Source organism: Cariama cristata, unplaced genomic scaffold (assembly GCF_000690535.1).
Source record: "Cariama cristata isolate BGI_N322 unplaced genomic scaffold, ASM69053v1 scaffold19146, whole genome shotgun sequence".
Taxonomy (NCBI): Eukaryota; Metazoa; Chordata; class Aves; order Cariamiformes; family Cariamidae; genus Cariama; species Cariama cristata.
In genome coordinates this window covers 1-19,317 of record NW_009621772.1, presented here as the reverse complement: position 1 = coordinate 19,317, position 19,317 = coordinate 1, and the positions used below count along the sequence as shown (strand labels likewise).

The 19,317-nt window shown below is 38.4% G+C and overlaps 1 protein-coding gene across 2 annotated transcripts in view; it reads right to left on the bottom strand.

Annotated features, from left to right (window-relative positions):
* ATP2B1 (ATPase, Ca++ transporting, plasma membrane 1) overlaps nucleotides 1–18,838 on the bottom strand; it is a 30,460-nt gene extending 11,622 nt beyond the window's left edge. For both annotated transcript variants that reach the window (XM_009702112.1, XM_009702111.1), the window contains exons 1-13: nucleotides 18,613–18,838; nucleotides 17,480–17,734; nucleotides 17,274–17,399; nucleotides 16,761–16,904; nucleotides 13,804–13,842; nucleotides 12,649–12,810; nucleotides 10,816–11,030; nucleotides 9,403–9,645; nucleotides 6,171–6,412; nucleotides 3,172–3,409; nucleotides 2,053–2,232; nucleotides 1,882–1,969; nucleotides 1,474–1,580 (exon numbers count right to left, since the gene is read on the bottom strand). In XM_009702112.1, the coding sequence (XP_009700414.1) occupies nucleotides 1,474–1,580; nucleotides 1,882–1,969; nucleotides 2,053–2,232; nucleotides 3,172–3,409; nucleotides 6,171–6,412; nucleotides 9,403–9,645; nucleotides 10,816–11,030; nucleotides 12,649–12,810; nucleotides 13,804–13,842; nucleotides 16,761–16,904; nucleotides 17,274–17,286 (1,671 nt within the window). In that variant the 5' untranslated portion in view covers nucleotides 17,287–17,399; nucleotides 17,480–17,734; nucleotides 18,613–18,838. The remainder of the gene's footprint in view (nucleotides 1–1,473; nucleotides 1,581–1,881; nucleotides 1,970–2,052; nucleotides 2,233–3,171; nucleotides 3,410–6,170; nucleotides 6,413–9,402; nucleotides 9,646–10,815; nucleotides 11,031–12,648; nucleotides 12,811–13,803; nucleotides 13,843–16,760; nucleotides 16,905–17,273; nucleotides 17,400–17,479; nucleotides 17,735–18,612) is intronic.
* Between the last annotated feature and the right edge of the window lie 479 nt (nucleotides 18,839–19,317).

The window sequence follows — 19,317 nt, the reverse complement described above, 5'->3', positions numbered from 1 at the left end:
CATATGACACTGCAATGCAATATGACATTCTTCAGCTTTAAGCACCAGTAGTCTCTTACAGTATGCTAACAGTTAAGCTGAGTTCTGTGTAATACCTACTTCCAGGCTATTTATTTTGCTTTCGGCATTTCAAAACCACTAACTCAATAGCAAATGTAATGATCCTTATTCTTGATACATTATTTTGCCAAGGAAATTAGTCGCCTGCACAGCTATGTGTACACCTTAAAAGTTACCTTTAAATATCACGTAGTAGATGGTATATTGTAAGTGCTATTTAGATAAGCAATTAGAGAAATTAGTTTCTTACACAGATGAACAAAGACAGCAACTGGAGGAAACATTTAAATTCTGGAAGATTAAAATGAATCTGCCCCAACAGTGCCAACTACATCAGTTATACAATAGCAGAAAACAGGTACTCGTTAAAACAAGACTGTTGCAGTCTAGAGAACATTTCATGTGTAGCTGTCAAATTTCTAAGTCATGCTTTTGAAAAATGCTCCTCGATAATGACACGAAACCTCTTCCCATTTTTTCCTTCAAGATTAGCATCTCAGTCAGTGCATCTGCATATGGTGTAGGAGGAAAGTGGTCTCTTTTTTCCCCTTCAAATGCTTAATAATGAGTTTTTAAAGACTAAAGTGACCTACTAGCACCAAACTGTATCTCTTCAGCTGAAGACTGAGGAGGAACTTTGAGGTAAGAGGAAGCCTGAGGAATCTATCTTACAGTGTTTTAAAAGAGACAGAAGAAAGCTGAAGCCTACATACTTAAGGCATGAGTCTATCTAGAATTAACACTTAAAGCCAAGACTTGGTTTGGCTACCATTTGAAATGGTGGCCGAGAATTTAAATTGAGAAAGCCAAGTAATCCAAGGAACCATCCAGACAAATACAGATCCTAGATTGTCATAAAATACTGTTACTTCAGTTGTACTAGAGATCTCTCTTAGTATAGCCTCCAAAGCCATTTTAAACATCAACTGGCAGTCTCTCTCATTAGTCTCCCTGTTCCTATGCATCGTTTCATGAAAAACAGATGAATAAGCTCATACCATATTGTGTATAAGGTTTACTCAAAGTCAACATGGTATGCTATTTACGATCGAAAGTAATTTTGCCTTACGTTGAACAGATCTCATTTCAGAAATCTCAATATCAGTAATTCTGTTTTTACACTTTGCAACAAATAAAGAGGTTTTGATTTGCAAGTGACTGAGGGGTTTGTGGTTTTTAAGTTTCATTTAATGGCAAATGCCACAAGGACACAAATAAAAACATGGTCAAGTTGGAAGACTGAGGAAGAAGGAAAAAGTAACTAGCATTAAGTGTGAGAGATGTTGACTCCATTAACTTAGTTGTATATTAGACTCATGAAACCAACAAGGCTGTTTAATCTTCAAGTGATTTAACCAGTTATTTTACCAAAATAGGTCTCCAAAATACTGAAGATTAAAAAAAAAATCATACCATAGCAAATCCAACATCTGCCTTCTTCAGAGCAGGACCGTCATTGGTACCATCACCAGTTACTGCTACAACTTGCCTCTGTTCAAAGACAGTGCTGTCAATTATGCCTAAAATAAAATGACATCTTGGTGTTACGTTCAAAATTGACAACACAGCACAGATTAAGCCTGAAAGAGAAAGCCAGTCGTCGTCTCCTAGGGAGACAAAATTTTTTTGGTCATTAAAAAAAACCCTAACCAACCCACTCCCCCTCCCAAATCCACAACAGATAGTTCTAGTTGGCTGCATTTTTCAAGCAGAAAAAAAAATATCCTGGTGGCAAATGAAGTCACCCTCATAGGCATTTCCCACTGCACAGAAAAAAAATAAACCTAGCTTTACTTATAAGCTCAGATAGCTTTTACTTACCTTTTACTAGAGTGTGTTTGTCAGTGGGAGAAGATCTTGCAAGAACACGAAGCTTTGGCCAAATTTTATCTATTCGCTCTTGCTCTATCTGCAAAAAGAGCACTGGTTATATTTTACAGTTCAGAGACTCAGAATATCTGCTGATCTACCTTATATAGTCAGTATGCTTACCTCTCCTTTTTCATTGCGTATTCTCCTGTTAAAGTCTTTTCCCTCTAAACACAGGAAGTCTTCACCAGGATTCAGAATACCGCATTTTAATGCAATAGCACGAGCAGTGTTAATGTTATCGCCAGTGACCATACGTACAGTTATGCCTGCACGTTGACACTTTTTTATTGCATCAGGTACCTGTAAGTAAACACAAAGAAAAAAAACAAAAACACAGGCTCAGAGACTGTACGTTAGCTGAATAAATCTAGATATGTGAGTGAAAGGAATGTTTTTGACTCAATCCAGGAAAATCCTTATCTTAAAACCATGACAGTTGTTATGGAACATTTTAAAAAAAAAAAATTAAGTAGCTTACCACAATTCTTTTCATGAAAAACACACACCAATGGCAATTCTGGCAAAGAGGCTTTATTGTTGTTATGTCATGTCCCTGTCCCGCCCCTCTTTCGTTTTTCAAATACCACAGCATTCAAAAATACCACAAAAATCCTCATGACATATTAGGCTGTAGTATTCAAAGGTACCGAGTACTGGCTTTTCATTTATGGTTATGTGAAATAAACTGCAGCTCACAGTCCACTACTTCACCCATGACTTGTAGTGTGAAGCAACGACAGTGGAGATCAGACTGGAGTTCCACTTACGTGTGGCATAAAAGCTTTCACTATTGAAAAGTACTGCTCTCCTTTGACCTCAACCACAAGCCGGACTCTTTACCGCCGTTCTCAGGTGACAAACCCTCCTTTCCACCATTCCCCGTGAGAAGCTGGTAACACGCACAATGGCTAACGTTATCCTAACCAATACTCCCAATATTCAAAGTGGTAAAAAAAAAACCACGACAAGTTCTTCCATCTACTGGGACCTTGCACAGTAAGCGCCTTAAGTCATTAGTTTGTACAGAGCTTCAGTAACACAGCATAAGTGACATTAAGAACTTTTAATCTGCTTTTATAGCTCCATTAACTTTCCCTCCAAGAAATTAGATTTTCATTTATCAGCTATGCTTAAGGCATAAAATAGCAATTTAGTTTCTTGTACTCTCTGCATGACAAACAACAACATGAATCAAGATCTGCTGTAACAGAATCGCTGCAGTTCAGTTGGTGACCCTACCTCAGGTCTCACAGGATCTTCAATCCCAACAACAGCAATGCACGTCAGACCAGTAACAATATCATTTTCATTGTCCCATTCTGGCTCAGGTTCCCCTGCTGGGAAGTCTCTGAACGCCAGGCAGATGGTTCTGAGCCCTTCAGAAGCCATTGGCTCAATTACCGTTTTCACGATATCATCGCGGTCCCTAGGTCTAAATACCTTTGGTTCTCCATTAGCACTCAGTATTTTGAAGCACCTGAAAAGGAAGGTTTAAAGAGTTATCAGATTTTAACCAGAAGTTCAGCCCATTCAATGGCTTAATAGTGAACTCCAATGAGTTTCCACAAGCTTTGTTTTCACTAGACTCACACAGGCAAAAAGCCAGCAGCAGCATCTCTAAGATAATCTTCTCCATATGCACTTAATCTCTTCCCAAAATTGCAAAATACAGTAGCTGTAGAAAGTTAACCGAGCCAGTCATCCTAGGATGAACATAATGCCCAATGAATTTAGGACACAAACATTAGTTACCTCCCAGAAGTATCCACTTCTCCATTGTATGTAAACAGACTGGTGTCTGTGCTGGTTGAGTCAGTCACTCCAGTTTCAAGTTCAACAAAATCATCCCACCTTGTTAACAGTTATACAAGTCTCAGAAGTACAGTACGCTTCCAGAACACGCATGTGGTGCTTAAACAGCTGTAAGCACTTACAGCACTAAAAGCAAACTCTGGTACTGCTATCCTTAAAAGTAGTAAGGTTTGCCCCCAAATCTAAGTGCAGAGAATTCAGAGATCATCTGGCATAGAGTTCTTAATGTGAAGTATTAAATTAAAAACAAATACTTAAATCTGATTTAAACATTTGTATAAGAGACTAGATTCAACGCTATGTACTCAAGTATTTCAAACACATGCTCTTAGTTATGTTTCTTCATGCCAAATATGCCACTGCTTTCACAGACAGCATACATACTTAACCAATATTGATGCCATGAATATAACACCACCAAATATTTTGAACAATAGATTTAGTTTTGTTCATCTGCGTTCTTAGCAAAGTTTTGCCATAAAGCAACACCATAAACATTTGTTTTACAAATTAGTACTAAATTGGCACTGAGGAAAAAAAGAATTTTTTAAAATATCAGTTTCAGACTTGGCAGACCTGCTAAGATGACTACTGTTACATTTAAGTGTTTAGGGAATTCCCAGGTGTAATACATAGAAAAAAGTTTCCAACTCAGCCAGGAAATGAAAACGAAGCTTAAAGCTTCATAGTATTAATCATAACTGAAATTTAAAGCCTATCTGAATTTCCTGATTTTGGTTATCTGTTCAAACATCAGCAACCACTAAGGATATCTTGTGTAACCTGGAATCATAGGGCTTGTGATAAATTCAAAGCATTCCAAGATGACTAAATGGAAGCCAATAAGCTTTATGTAAAGATTTCATTGAAACTCACTTCAAATATTTGACTTGATGGCAAGGAAAGAAGAATAAAACTGCTCTGCTTCAAAAAGTTTGCTGCATTTCTTCTACACCTATTAGTGACTCATTTATGTCTTATAAATATTCATGTTTAAGCTTTCAGTGCTGAAGAATATTCATACATGTTATAATAACGAACGAGCAGCACAATTGACAAACCAGGCTACAAGCTCTCAGATTAATTTCTGGCACTGCATAGGTAGTGGGTAAAGAAAGTGGCTTGTAATGCTAAGACTTTTTTCCTAGTCAGTGCATACTCTGAAATAGTTTTGGAATTACAACCATTCCAATAGTATCCAAATCAGTCTAGGTTTTCTTGTTCTTTGCCAAATGGCCTTATTATTTATTTTCTTATCTTAGTTATGAAGCCAAGTGGACCACACGAGTCTGGGCTGAATGAGTTCTAGCAACTTCTACAATTCAATTGCTCAATAAGATAATAAGGTACAAAATACTTCTGAAGGTAGAAGAAATGCAAATATAGGCATACGTATTCACTGATGAGACTTGGCTTAAAATCTAGATATGAAAAAATTCACATCTAAATCCAAGTTCTGTACCAAAAGAAGCCAGAATCCTTTAAAGAATGACCTTTTGTTGTCAGCAGTACCAAGCTGAGGAGAAGCAAGATTTCATCTTTTTTCTTTAGTGCATTAGTACTTTCCTAGGTAGTGATTTGGGGGGCTAGTAGCAAGTACAAAGGTAAACTGAACATAACGTATGCACTACTCACGACTAGAAATAGTCTGACGTTAGAACCAAAACCAGACTGGCTACAACTGCTGTTCCTACAGAACATGATGCATACATGCTTGACTTCTCTCCTCACCTAGTTAGGAGTTACCACAGCCTTCTTCACACCTAAAGGTTTGTCCCAGTGGTGACTAATCTCTCGCTAACAGTCTAATCTCATTCTAATAAATCCTCTATAGATAGGCAGATGGATAAGGAAGCAATTTGCTTTGTCACATTAAAACCCCTCAAGTTTCTCCATTGCCCAAGTTTAACCTCCTGTTAAAATTATCACCTTGGACATCAACTTGCACAGACTTTTGAAGCTAAAAGTAATCACTTTTCAAAGGCACAAATCCGTCCTGGAATTTAGGCATATCAACTGTTGAGACTTTACCAAAGATGGGTGAACATTTTCACCAACCACACCTAAAGCTAAAACAATTTAACTAGAGAATAGATCAGTTCATAGATGCTTTCCTGTACCAGAGTAGAGTTCGCAAGTTAAAATTAATCATGACCGGCTCTTTTTTGGAGGGCAGGGCTGGGGTGTGAGAATTAAAGTAATTGAAATGCTAATTGCCCATCTTACTGTAGAAAGTCAAACAATTGAGGGAGACAAGCTGGGAAGGCGGCTGCAATCAGACGGGTATAGGACTGCTGCACTTGTTTGTGAATAGGAAATATTTCACTGATGACTACAGCACCATGTTGTTTAGCACTCTGGTCTCCTCTCTTATCACAACATTTAAGCAAATTTAAGTGCTAAATTACAATAGTAGTTGTTCTTACTTTTTAAGAACTATCTCAGAGGCACCTTTACTGAATATCCGGAAACTGCCATCAGAGTTTTTTAACACAGTACTCATAGATTTTCTAACAGAGTTGAAGGTGTACACTTTGTACAAATCCTCCTCTGGTATTTCATTTCTTACGTCCTGATAATCACGTTTTAAATCCAAGAGCAATCCCAGCAAGGCACATTCAGTTTTATTTCCAACATGACGTGGTAGGCCACCTTCTTTTTCAGGAGGCTGCAAGAAGAACAAGAACCTTTGCTGATTAGGAGGTTAACTTATGAACCACACAAGTACAGCACTTAGAACACAAGGAAGCTAAGGCGAAGCTTAGCTCTGGGATGGGGAATTTTCACTTTTGCAATAATTACTCCATAAATTTCTATGAGTCTGAGTCATACTGCTGGCTTTTGTAAGTAACTTCTTCTGTACCTGTTTAGGATCTTTCAGTCCCTTTCTCAGACTCAAAAATCCCCCATTAAGTTTGTATTGAATCCCAACATGACCTTTCTAAAAGGCATTTTCCATTGCTTGAAGTATCTGATCAATTGAGTGTAGTCCCTGAATAATTATTTTGCATTTTAGAAGCACAGATAAGTTTAAGTAAACAGATTTAAGCAAGCTGAATGGTATTATTTCTGCTAAATTAAAGTATCCTCTCCTGTAATAACTCTTCCTCAATGACTTAGACTACGATCACATCACCTGTTAGCCTTCTACTGAACAACCTAAGTCTTTAAGCTTCTTAAGTCTCGCTACAAGTTCCGTTTTCCAGGCCATGGCCTATTTAACCGGAAAGAGTTCAGAAACAAGTTTCCAACCCTTTAATACCAGAATAAGTTTCTTATCTCAATCATGTGGAATATGCACATACTAGTGCTATAAGTAAAAAGGAGTATTTCCCAAGCCATTTCTGAGCTTATATTGCTATAACAATGTAGTATAGTTTCTAGCAAAAAAGGCAGAAGCACTTCCTCAGCCTGACCTGCCTCAAGCAGCTAGAGCTGAACTATATCGATCATAACTCAGCCATCCATTTTCATTGTTCAGAGCTGCAAGATCTTGGATTTGGCTGTACTGAACACTCCCCCTTTCAAAATGTTCCCTTTAATGTGCAGTTTGAGATGTCCAGTTCTGGGCTCCCTAGTACAAGAGACATGGACATCCAGGAGCAAGCCCAGCCATGGGCCACAAAGATGATATAGGGACTGGAGCACCTGACATATGAGGAGAGGCTGAGAGAGCTCGGACTGTTCGGCCTGGAGAGGAGAATGTGATAAATATTGTAGTTTTGCTTAAGTCATAGTAGACAGGCGGTTGGAAAGAATGTAAGTTTCCAGGTACCCAAGTATGGGGACGGAGACAGGGTAATGTGTATTTGGGTATAGGGTTAAGTTGCTTTGGCTGACACCACTTATCTTAGCCATGATCAGCCTCTACCTGGATGTCACATTCCCGCCCTTATATGAAAGAGAGGATTACCTGTCAACTTGGGTTTGCAATGTAGCTGAAACAATAGAGCACAGGTGTCGGAATAAGAAGTTCAACCGAGAGGAAGACTTTGAGCCTTCACCCCACGACCCCCAAAGAAGACCCCTAGAGAACAGTGCGCAGGCGCAAGTGGGAGGGTATAGATGTAAATAACGTCGGGGAAATCATTTAAATATGTATAATACTTCTGGGAAATGACATGAATATGAATGACTGTCCTAAATAAATTTGTGGAAGTTAGACTAACCAGTGTGCATGCAGGAGGATCATGGAGGTGATCTCCCGTGCACCCAGTGTTGAAATAAAGCTTTGCTTCACAGACTTTGTCCTCTCTTAAAAGCTACATAGGTGAATGTTTCTCACAAGAAGGTTCAGGGGGAGAAACTTTCGGTATTAGGTATTAAATGCCTGAATGGGGCAGGCAGGTGGAGCAACCGTAAAGACTGCCAAGCCAGACTTGTTAGCACTGCCCAGTGAGAGGACAACAGGCAATGGGAACAAACTCAAACTCTTGAAATTCCATTTGAACCTAAGGGAACACCTTTTTATTCTAAGGGTGGTCACATACTTGACCAGGTTGCCCAGAGGTTGCAGAGTCTCCATCTTTTGAGATCCTTAAAACCTGACCGGGCGTAGCCCTGAGCAACGTGGTCTGGCTGACCCTGCTTTGAGCCAGGGGTTTGGACCAGAGGATCTCAAGAGCTGCCTTTCAGCCCTCTGCGATTCTGTGTAACAGAATAACTCTGACTGCATGGGATGTAATTTGATTAAAATGGTAGTAGTAAAGGGACCTGGTCAGTTTACAGGCAGCTACCTTTTTTCTTTCTATAAAACGATCTTTAGAAAATAGACCTCACATTAGCAGTATTTCAGTCTTGTTTCAGAGAAACCTGTGCTGGTGATCTGGATGTGCTGCCTCAAGTACTGCTAATGGGGACATTCTTGCATCTTTATTGTCTGACAAGTAGCTTTTGGACTGGGGGTTTTACTGCTATTCCTGTACAAAGCATTCACAGTGGAGGCTTCTACTAAGTCTTGAAGTGCTAGTTTATTTTTTAAAGCTAAATCCTAATTATTATTTTTATTGCCTTAAAGAATATAAGATATGCAACACTTTGGAATAACCACAGCAAGGAAGCTATGTTCAGAGTTGCAGAAAATTATGCACATTAAAGTGCTAAATAGCACTGTATTTAAAATGTGTAACAGTCCATTATTCTTTTTATTTCAAAATATTTTGGAAGTCTCAAACAAGGTATGAGCAAAGATGTTACAATTCTAAAGCCTACAAACTCATACAACAGTATTTGGAATAAAAATCCATCAAAATCCTCATCTATACTTGCATTTTCTTACTACATTCTAGCTAATGTTATGCTACTCTTAACATGTTTACTTTGAAGTAGCACTCAAATCGAGCCAAGATGCTCTTGGCGTAAGGTAAGCAGCCCCACTTATAAAAACAAATTTAGACAAAACTGTGAACTTAAAGGAAGTTATCTTTCTGCAATTGTATCTTTCAATTATCAGTTCAAAACCTAAATTATCAGTTCTAACTGAAATAAGTTATTTTTGAAGTTTAGTCTCAAATGAACGGTTGAGCAATTTACAGCAGGTACAAAATACCTTACACTGCGTACTGCCACACACTTACGCTTAACTGCCTACCATGTGGCCACCAGACAATTTGAGGAAGTTGTTTAGTTACCTTGATTAGAATGAAGAAATCCACTTACCAGTATTTTTGAAGTATAAGCACAATTAACAGAAATTCCTGTCACAAGGTAAGCCATAGTTTTCTCTGGAATAGCTTCTGGTTCTGGAATTTTTTTATAATGTTTTTCATTGATGTAGGCTTGGACCACTGTCATTCTGTTCATCGTCAATGTTCCCGTTTTATCTGAGCAAATAGCCGTTGCATTGCCCATTGTTTCACATGCATCCAGATGTCTCACCAAGTTATTATCTTTCATCATTTTCTAAGGAAATAAAAGCAGTCAACAGCCATCCGTGACCATTACTTCACATTTTAGAAATTCTCATTTAGGGTGTCCAGTCTTACACAGCAGTTTTCAAAGACACTTAGCCTTTAAGTTATCTGGCATCTTACAGAGGAAGAATCTGTAGCTGCCACATTCCGTAAAGATTCCTTTAAGTCTATCTTGACACGGTAAACTTCATTTTGAACAAGGTTCATAAATACAGACTTAATCTCCTGTAATTGTATGTCACACTGACTACCGATACTATTCAGACTGTTAATGAGCAAATAGTTTAGGATGGTAATTAGGAATAAAGGAGAGGTACAGGCTGAGCTTGACCAGATATAACATTAAAAGAAGTCTTTCTGCTTACAAGAAAGATCAAGTAAGCTGTGATACAGACTTATCCAAGGATCAGTTGATATATATTTCAAAGATGCTAGAGTCAGACTTAAATACAAACTGGGAGTCTGCTTCAGCTAAGACAGCGAGGACTACACAAGTTTCCAGGTTAAATACTGCTTTAAATTCTTTACTTAACAGGTTTGGATAGTATTTTAACCTCAAAGAGGCAGAGTAACTTCAAACGATATCATACTAAGGCCTCTACTAGTTAGTGCTGTAAGTTATTAAGTTTTAGAACACAGCCTAAACAGCCATTGTCTCTACAATTAGGTTTTCAGATCAATGACCAATCCCAGCATGCTGAAGCAGCAAGAAAATTAAGAGAACAAAGAGCATGAGTTAAAAACCATGCTGTATAATAAACAGAAAGCTCTATGTTTGACAATATTCAGTCCTCAAGGAGAATCAATCTGGAAACTTTTGTAGTAGTTGCTTAACACATCAGTTGGGTAGAAGTCCAGGTTTACAGAAGAGTTTGACTCTAACAACTATTTATTATAAGCAAATGCTACAATGTTATGAGCTAAACTCATTCATCTTTAGTTTGTGACAACATGCTGTCACTGCTCACTGTTCATGTTGATGTGTAATCAGAGATTAAGAAAAATACTGTGGTGGATTTCTTACACTGTTCAGGGAAACAAGAAACACTCCTCCCCAGTCTGTTATGTATGTGTGATGCAGAATGTCTCAACTGAGATTTTATAGCTGATGGATACACCCACCTACCTTTAAAAATCTGTTCCACATCTATCCGCTTACCTTAACAGAGTAAGCCAGAGATATAGTGACTGCAAGCGGAAGACCTTCTGGTACTGCCACCACCAAGACTGTAACTCCAATAATGAAGAACTTCACAAAATACTGAATATAAATTGGTGTACATTCAGCAAGCCAAGGTCTCTTCTGAATCCAGAAGGTATCAATTACAAAATATAACACAAGGATAATGACTGTGATTGCAGACATCAACAAACCTTGTTAAAAAGAGAATAAATAGTTTTCAGAAATTGTCTCAAATATTTGGCAATACAGACTGTGGATAAGTCAAGTGCAAATACTTCTGCCTTTATAGAAGTTAATTTATAACCAAGGTTTTTTTAAACAGGCAGATCAGGAAACATTGAAGCAGTTCTCAAAGGTGTTCCAACTTCCAATGCAAGTATTTCCTCATGCATTTCACCTAGAAACTTCTAAAATTTTTTTTCTTCCCATTTAATTGAAAAGTGTAGATCTAATTACGAACAGGAGAGACCTATGTGTAAAGTCAATTGACTTCAGCAGAATAAGAACTGAAATAATTCAGCAGGCCTGACACGATTGTACTGCTGACTTCTTCAGTAGAGAAAGCTGCTGACAGTCTGTACCCTGCTTCCCGCCAAAGGTGGGATTAAATATGGCAGCTACGCACAGTGTTCAATGAACTGGGAGTAACTGGGAAGACAAATCAGAACTGCTGTAGGCAAGCTGAGCAGCACACTCAGGATACCACATGAAAACCATGAAGGAAAATGGACCTGGCTGGAATAGAGGAACAGAAGTCACTGAAGTGTCAGCTCCTTCTAGAAAGAGGCTTCACTGTGTGCACAGTCCCAAAGCAGCAGGACAGAAAAAGTCATGCATGAAGTGGATGAGCATTAAGGGTGCGTGGGGCATTACAATGGGTCAAAAGGTGCATAAAGGTACCCTTATTTATCAAACAATTTTTTCTACATCTTTCGTAAGAACAGTATTTTACACTAAACATATCATGGAAGCTTTATTCAACATCAGTTAGTACAAGTTTCTCTGAAAAATTCACATTGCTATGTGTAACTTAAGCTAAAAGCTTAATTGCTTTGTCCTCCCACCATAACTGTCTTATGACACAGATGCTGAAGTCAGCCCTTTTTGAGCTGTGGGCTGGGCTACAAGACTTCCAGAAGTTCCTTCTAGCCTAAATCTTTCAACAATTCTACATGGACCAAAATAAATCCTGAAATATTTGAATCAAGCCTCTACATACTAGATAATATAGCCTAAAATTTACACTGAACTTATTGTTGTTTTAGTCTGCTTTCAAGAAGCAACAGTTTACCAAATGTTTTGACAAGACAGCTGAATATTAGCTGATAGAAGAGTAACGGAAGGTAAAGGATAGTAGAAAGTCAATAAAAATGTTACATATCAGCAAGGCATATATTAAGTGGAAACTCCTAAACCTCTGGAAGTACCAGAGATAACCTGTTTGACCCTACCACATTTTCCAGACTTCACTCAATTTATAGTTCTCTAGGTACATCATTAAATGCCGTATCTTATCTAAAAAGATCTTTCATAACAGCTGTCCAATGTTACGAAGTTGGAATTTTCTCCCCCAGAAGGTGACACTCTAGAGCCTGAATGTACTGAAATCAAGGAAAAATAAAAGCCATCCACATGATGCAGTGTGAGAAGCCATCAGCACACTCAGGCACAATGGCATACTTGCATGCGTTGGAATTTTGCACCTAACATAAATCAAACCAATCAAGGCGAGCTGCTCACAAACTACGTGTGTTCCAACTTTATTTAAACATGTGACATCAACATAAGGAGGGTGCCGACACATCATACCTGCTTTGCCAATCTGAACTGCGAGCTTTGTAAGTTTGCCTTGAAGAACCGACTTTTCTTTCTTGGGCAAATTTGCTCTCTTCTTGTCTTTCTCATCTCCATCCCCACCATCCTCACTCTTCAGTGGTTGCATTTCCATGGCTGCACCATCCTGAGCTTTAGCTAGAAATTAAGATCAAATAAAGTTTAGCCATTGGGGAATCCCCGAAAATCAACGATACTTAAAAAGTTTAATAACACTAGGCTCCACTAACACCAGAACTGCACAGTATCTTGTATCCAGAGATGCCATACTACACGTGAATGTTTAAACAAGTGTGTTGAGTGTAGATGCCCAGGTGCAGCCCGTGGAGAAGACTGTGGTGGGGCAGGTTGTCCCCCTGCAGCCCACCGAGGACCACAGTGGAGCAGATCTCCACACTGCAGTGAGAGACCCACACTTGTGCAGTCTGTTCCTGAAGGAATGTACCCTGTGGGAAGGACCCACATTGGAGAAGTTCATGAAGGACTATATCCTATGGCAGGGACCCCACAATGGAGCAGGGGAAGAGTGTGAGTACGAAGGAGCAGCAGAGACAAGTGTTATGAACTGACCAAAAAACCCTATTCCCCATCCCCTTGTGCTCTTCAGAGGGAGGAGGTAAAGGAGTCGGTAGTGAAGTTGAGCCTGGAAGGAAGGGGGTGGTGGGGTGGGGAAAAGTGTTTTTAGTTGTTTTTGTTTCTCACCGTCCTACTTCTATTTTTCATTGGCAATAAATTAATCTTCCCCAAGTTGAGTCTGTTTTGCCGGTGGAGGTAATTAGTAAGTACCTTCCTGTCCTTATCTCAACCCACAAGCTTTTCATCCTATTTTCTGCCCAGTCCTGCTGAGGAGGGGGAGTGAGAACGCAGCTGGGTGGGCACCTCCAACATTAACTCACCTCAAAAAGATAGCTTGGAAATCATTGTCAAAGTTTACTTTTGTAGTATCTAGCTATGTTGAGACTACCAAGTTCATTTAAGCATTTGTTTGGGCAGATTTACTTATGCCATCTTTACCATAAGCACTTTTGATCTAAGTACTCCATATGCATTTTCATAGGAAAGTACGTACTCATTACATATACTCTCAGAAAATAGGGACTTGCAAGAAAGGATCAGAGAACCTGCATTTACCTTTGTTACGGTTTTCAACAGCTCCATCTTGCTTTTTACCTGTCAGAGAGGGGAACAAGTTGTGTTTTAAATCGGCTCTGCACAGTTCATTTCAGTGTTTATATATAATGCATACCTTACCATATGCCGAAACAAGCAACTGCATTTTTTTGTAACAAAAAAGCATAGAACAAACTGGAAACAGAGGGCTGACACAACTGAGACTTTAAAAGTATAAGTCAACTCACAGAAACAGCCCACGTCAGTGTTTCGGACTTTTCCCATACAAGACTGCTGCAGCGTTATGCTACCATAGTTAAGTTTGCACAAATTACTGATACAGACATCCATTACTTGTGAGGAAAGCTTTTAAAAGGCTTGCCTAAGTGTTTTCCTACGAAAGAAATTTGTGACATTAAAGTGATTCTGGTGGCCTCAGTCTTACCCTCTGTTCTTCCAACACTTGGCAACTGTGTCTGACTACTGCTGTAAATGAACTGTAGGATTTCACTTCCAGAATCAGTGCTTTTGTACAACATTGCAGAGGCTACTGTAGTATAAAATATTTATAAATCCACACCAAAGCTTAATGGAGGTACAGCGCTGGATTACTGGATCTATGCTAACCCTATTTACGCAAGCATGAACATAATCTGTTGGCAACATACCAATATTACACCACTAAGAGAATAGTTCAAGTTCATAATAAAATATCGCTCCTACCTCTGTTCAGAAATGGAGTTCAACAAGAGATCATAAAGAAGGACAGTGAAATAATGAAAAAAATGAATGAGTGAAACATTAAAGGTAACTAGAAGACCGACATTTCATGTGTACCTTATTAGGGTGGGGGTGCACACTACCTTTTTTTGTTTGGGTTTTCAGGTAAAAAGGTTTAGATACTACCTTGGCCAGTGGCAAACTTTTCTCCTAAGTAGAGAAACCAAGGGTTATAGTTACTATTTGCAATAATCTGAAATGAAAGCACAATATTGAGGAACTTGGAACAAAACTCAGAATTTTTCAGTATCACTGATAATTCATTAAGTCTTTGGCCTTAGGTTATTAGACTGAAATGTATCAGAGTACTCAGGTAGAAGAAAATCAAATTATGAAGCAGCCTGTCTGGCATAACATTTAACACCTCTACGACATTATTACTGTAGACATAGTCTGATTTCTATAAGAGTCCCTCTGAGCAACCTCAGAACTGCTGAGGAGAAGGGAAAAAAAAAAGTATGTTCACCTTCTCCAGAAGATGCCACTTCAGACTTCTTGAGAACTCATCATTGTCTCCTAATTTAGTATTTGTTCTTTCCTAGTTCCCCTCTCCCTCTTACAAGAGCAAAGTTCTACACTTGAGTTACTTTAACTCCTTGTACACACGTTTGCTTTCACTCTGAACCAAGCCATACACAGCCAACTGAAAATAGGCACTTTAATCTCCTTAACATTCACAGAGAAGCTAATTTAGTTTAACCCAAGTTTTACCACAGAGAATCTTATCAGGCACCTAACTTAAGGGGAAAAGGAAGTTGTCTATCCTGGGAGACAAAAAAAAACCCCACAAGTGTTCAAGGTCGTAGGATACGTCAAAACACTACCTATCAAAAAGACTTCTGCTTACAAAATAAACACTAGTAGAATGTTAATAAAAGCTATAATCTTCTCCATATCTCCTGTAGCAGCTGGTATTGTTGCTTGCTTCCTTCTCCTTTTTCTGTACGAGAAAGAGCAAAGGATGGAAACTGTCCTACACTAATCCTGGAAATGTTGCAGGTCAATGTTAACTATTCACTACCATGCTTGAGCTTGAAACTAATTTTCAATTGTTCTTGTAACGATTCTTCTAACTTACTTCTGAAGAAATTTACTACTCTAAGTTTCAGTAAGAGTCAGAATTATAAAGTATTTGTGGATTAGGACAAGACAAAAAGCACAGTTCAATCTTAATTGCTGCACAGAGCACACATTTCAACAACTGCCTCTTTATTTTGAAGGCCACTGAGATTCCTAAGTACATTTCTGTATGGCTCTCCATTACTGTTTCATATTCCTTCGATGAAAAAACGTATTTTTCTGCCAAGAATCCTCAGACTCAATTCCATCCAGTAGACCTGACAACAGTTTCAGGAAAAATTTTTGCTACGGTGAAGCTCAGTCCTGAACATGTCTTGTGAGAGCTAGTATCAAAACATAACTGGTTAACATTTCTAAGCTTTGATTCTCAGGATAAAGGCTACGGCTTAGATAAGTAACCTTATAATTCCAGTTACTGAGCAAGTCCTTCAGAATACAGAAGACAGCTAATTTTACACTTAACAGAAGGGCTCCAAAATGCCCTGGGTTTCAAGTCCTTCATCCCTCCATAAATAAAGTTTACAGAAAAGTGCCGGTAGGGATTTGCCTTGTGTATATCTCTGAGCATACAAAGTTTCAGCTCTGGAAGAAAAAGAGTGGCAGAAGCAGCTGTCTGCTCATCTTTATCAAAATTAGTCTTATATATGCTTAAGATATCCACAAACTTAGCAGTATCAATGATACAAGCTTTTCCTCTCTAAGTGTCATAGAAGAACTCCCTATAAAGGACATTTTCTATCTGTCAAAAGCAGAACTATATACTTACTTTGTTGAGTTATTGGTAATAACCTGTTTGCCATAAACAGATATCTGCTATTAGACATGAACGTACTTTGAAGTTACACAAGATGGCAGTTTAACAATTTATACATGGTACAGTTGGTTAGGAGTTGTAAATTTTCCAATCTCTAATTGATCAATGAGATCTGAAGTTTAATTAAAAATCCATGTGACAAGAGTTATTAGTAGTGGTGTACTCTCAGGCCATTGGACCCGAGTTTTGTTTCCTGAGGTTTAAAAAAAGATTTCTGGCTCCGGATGACTCGAACGTGTTTTTATCCAGTAACATTCAGGAGTTCGCCCTTCCCTCCCCAGGGATTTACGATTATTATGCCTACTTTTCTTGTCCTTCTTCTCTTTTTCCTTCTCCTTCTCCTCTTCATCTCCTCCAGCTCCAAGTAAGGTAAAGATGATTCCAGTCTGAGAGTTCACACCTACAGCAGTAACCACCATTCTTCCAGAGCCTTCCATCACATGTGTACCTGAAAGATTGAATGAAGTTTTCCACTGAGACTTGAGCAGTTATACGGCAGAGCACAAAGGAACTGAGTTCTCAAACTTCATGCTGATGAAACCATAAGATGTGTATATATACCACTGTGTTCCCCATGAGCTTTAATTGCCAAAACTATCTGGAAAACAAAACCATAAGCATCTAGACAAAATGTTTGTCAGTTTTAAGAGCCTGCTATCTTTGATGAAGTTTTGTACTAGTTGCACTGGTTTTGGATACTTTCAGGAGTCAGCCTAGATAAGGTTCAGTTTGCCAGGTTTTAGCCTCAAAGTTTTAAATAACCAGTTTACTCCTAGAAGCAAACCATTTCCTTCAAGACTTGTCAAATATTACACACCTGACAGCAGCATAGGGTCTCGGTCGAGAGATTTCTTAACATGATCAGATTCTCCAGTCAGTGAGCTTTCATCAATTTTGAGGTCATTTCCTTGAATGAGTACACCATCAGCGGGTAAAAGATCACCTACGAGAGATCACTGGGTATGTTGACTGCAGTTCCTTTTTTAAAAATAAAAGAAAGTTCAACTTTAAAAATATGTTTACCATATTTCACTTGTGCAATATCTCCAACTATTATGTCAGCTACTGGTATTTGGATGACTTGGCCACCTCTGATGACTGTGAATTTCTGTTCTTGTTCAATACGGCTCTGCAATCCCCGAAATTGTTTCTCTTTACTCCAGTCATTGAAAGCTGTTACTAATACCACACAAACTACAGATAGGAGGATTGCTGCTCCTTCAATCCAACCTGCTTCAGATTCATCCTCTTCTTCACCAACATTTACTGATCCACATACTGTAGAAAACAGGTTTTAGATTTAAAGAAAGTTCATGCAGATAGTTATTTCAACAACGAAATAGTTTTGCCAAGCAGACGAGACTACTAATAGTTGCTAAACATTTTCCATGCTAGCCTTCTTTGCAATTTTACGTTTATTTTCAGTGAGGGTAACACACAAATAAGTTAAAGAACTTGAAAGTTAGAGCAGCTAGAGGAAGTTAAACCACCTAGAATTTACATCCCTGCTTATCTGAATGTAAAAGAAGTTGATATAGAGAGTGACCTGTCCTTATTATCTTGTTAAACGATGGCATAAGAATGCCAGACTAGACAATTAGTTAACTACCTTCTGCTTTCTCCACATTTCCCACTTCACCTTTATCTTAACAAGCCAGATATCATTGCAAAAATTCAGTTCAATGAAGGTCAGATCCCTTCATTTTCCATTTAGAAGTATAAATACAGCTTCATTTCTTAAGTAAGAAAAGTTACTAGTGTCATATTGCAAATCAAGGAAAATTTAAGACTTGCTGACTCCCCAAAGAAAGCACATGACCGCAAATTATAAATTGTTTAAATATTTGAGGCAAAGCTAAAAAAACCACTTGCACAGAAACATGACTGGCTCTAAGACAAGTCTTTGTTCCTGCTGCTTCCACTTTACCTTCGGCATTATTTTGGTGAGAACGATACCAGATCATGACCAGGGAAATCTCACGCTGCCTTTTTAAGGCAAACTAGAGTTTTAGTAGTGTTCTCTCAATAAGGAACAATAAGCTGCTTTTGCACTGACTTACTGTTTCCTATCAGATTTACAGTATAGGCATGTTAGACCAGGAAACTCAGCATTATAATACAGGTAGCTACCTACTTTTTTTAAAAAGTTGACTTACGTGATTCGTTTCCTCCTGGAGGCTGGTAAAAAGAAAGGCCCAAGGATACTACAGCTGCAATTTCTAATATAATTAGTGTAACGTCCTGTAGTGCTTCCCACACTAACTGAAGAAATGTTTTTGGCTTTTTAGGAGGTATAAAGTTCTTCCCAAAAACTGCTTCTCTCCTTTCTATATCTGCTGGGTTTCCACTTAAACCTATTCAACAATAAGACAAAGTTAGTGACACTTATTTGCATTTCACCCTCACGTTAGAAGTGACTGATGTTTCCCATTCATGGGGTGAAGTCCCAGTCTGTATTTCAGTAACAATAATGAAAAGCCATATATCAAATATAATTACATAAGTATTATCCTTAAATCAGAGTCACTATAGAAACCCAGCCGTATTTTGTAATTCGCGCTTTGCCAATATAAAGTAAGCTGATGGTCTACCTACCTACTTGCGCTTAATATGACATAGCAACAGAGTAATAGTAACAGACATACCTTCGTACAGAGTAAACAAGTTTTCAAGACAAGATCGTTAGTAGAGCTACTACTATTGAGACTGAGTAGCACCATGCAGCTTTAGCAAGACCACAGCCTGTGAAGTCAGCTCTGGTTCCCACTGTAGGGATTCTGTATTCAGAGATAACATCCTAGGATCCTACAATTAATGTAACATTTATAATGAACTATTTAATATAATTAATAATATAAAAT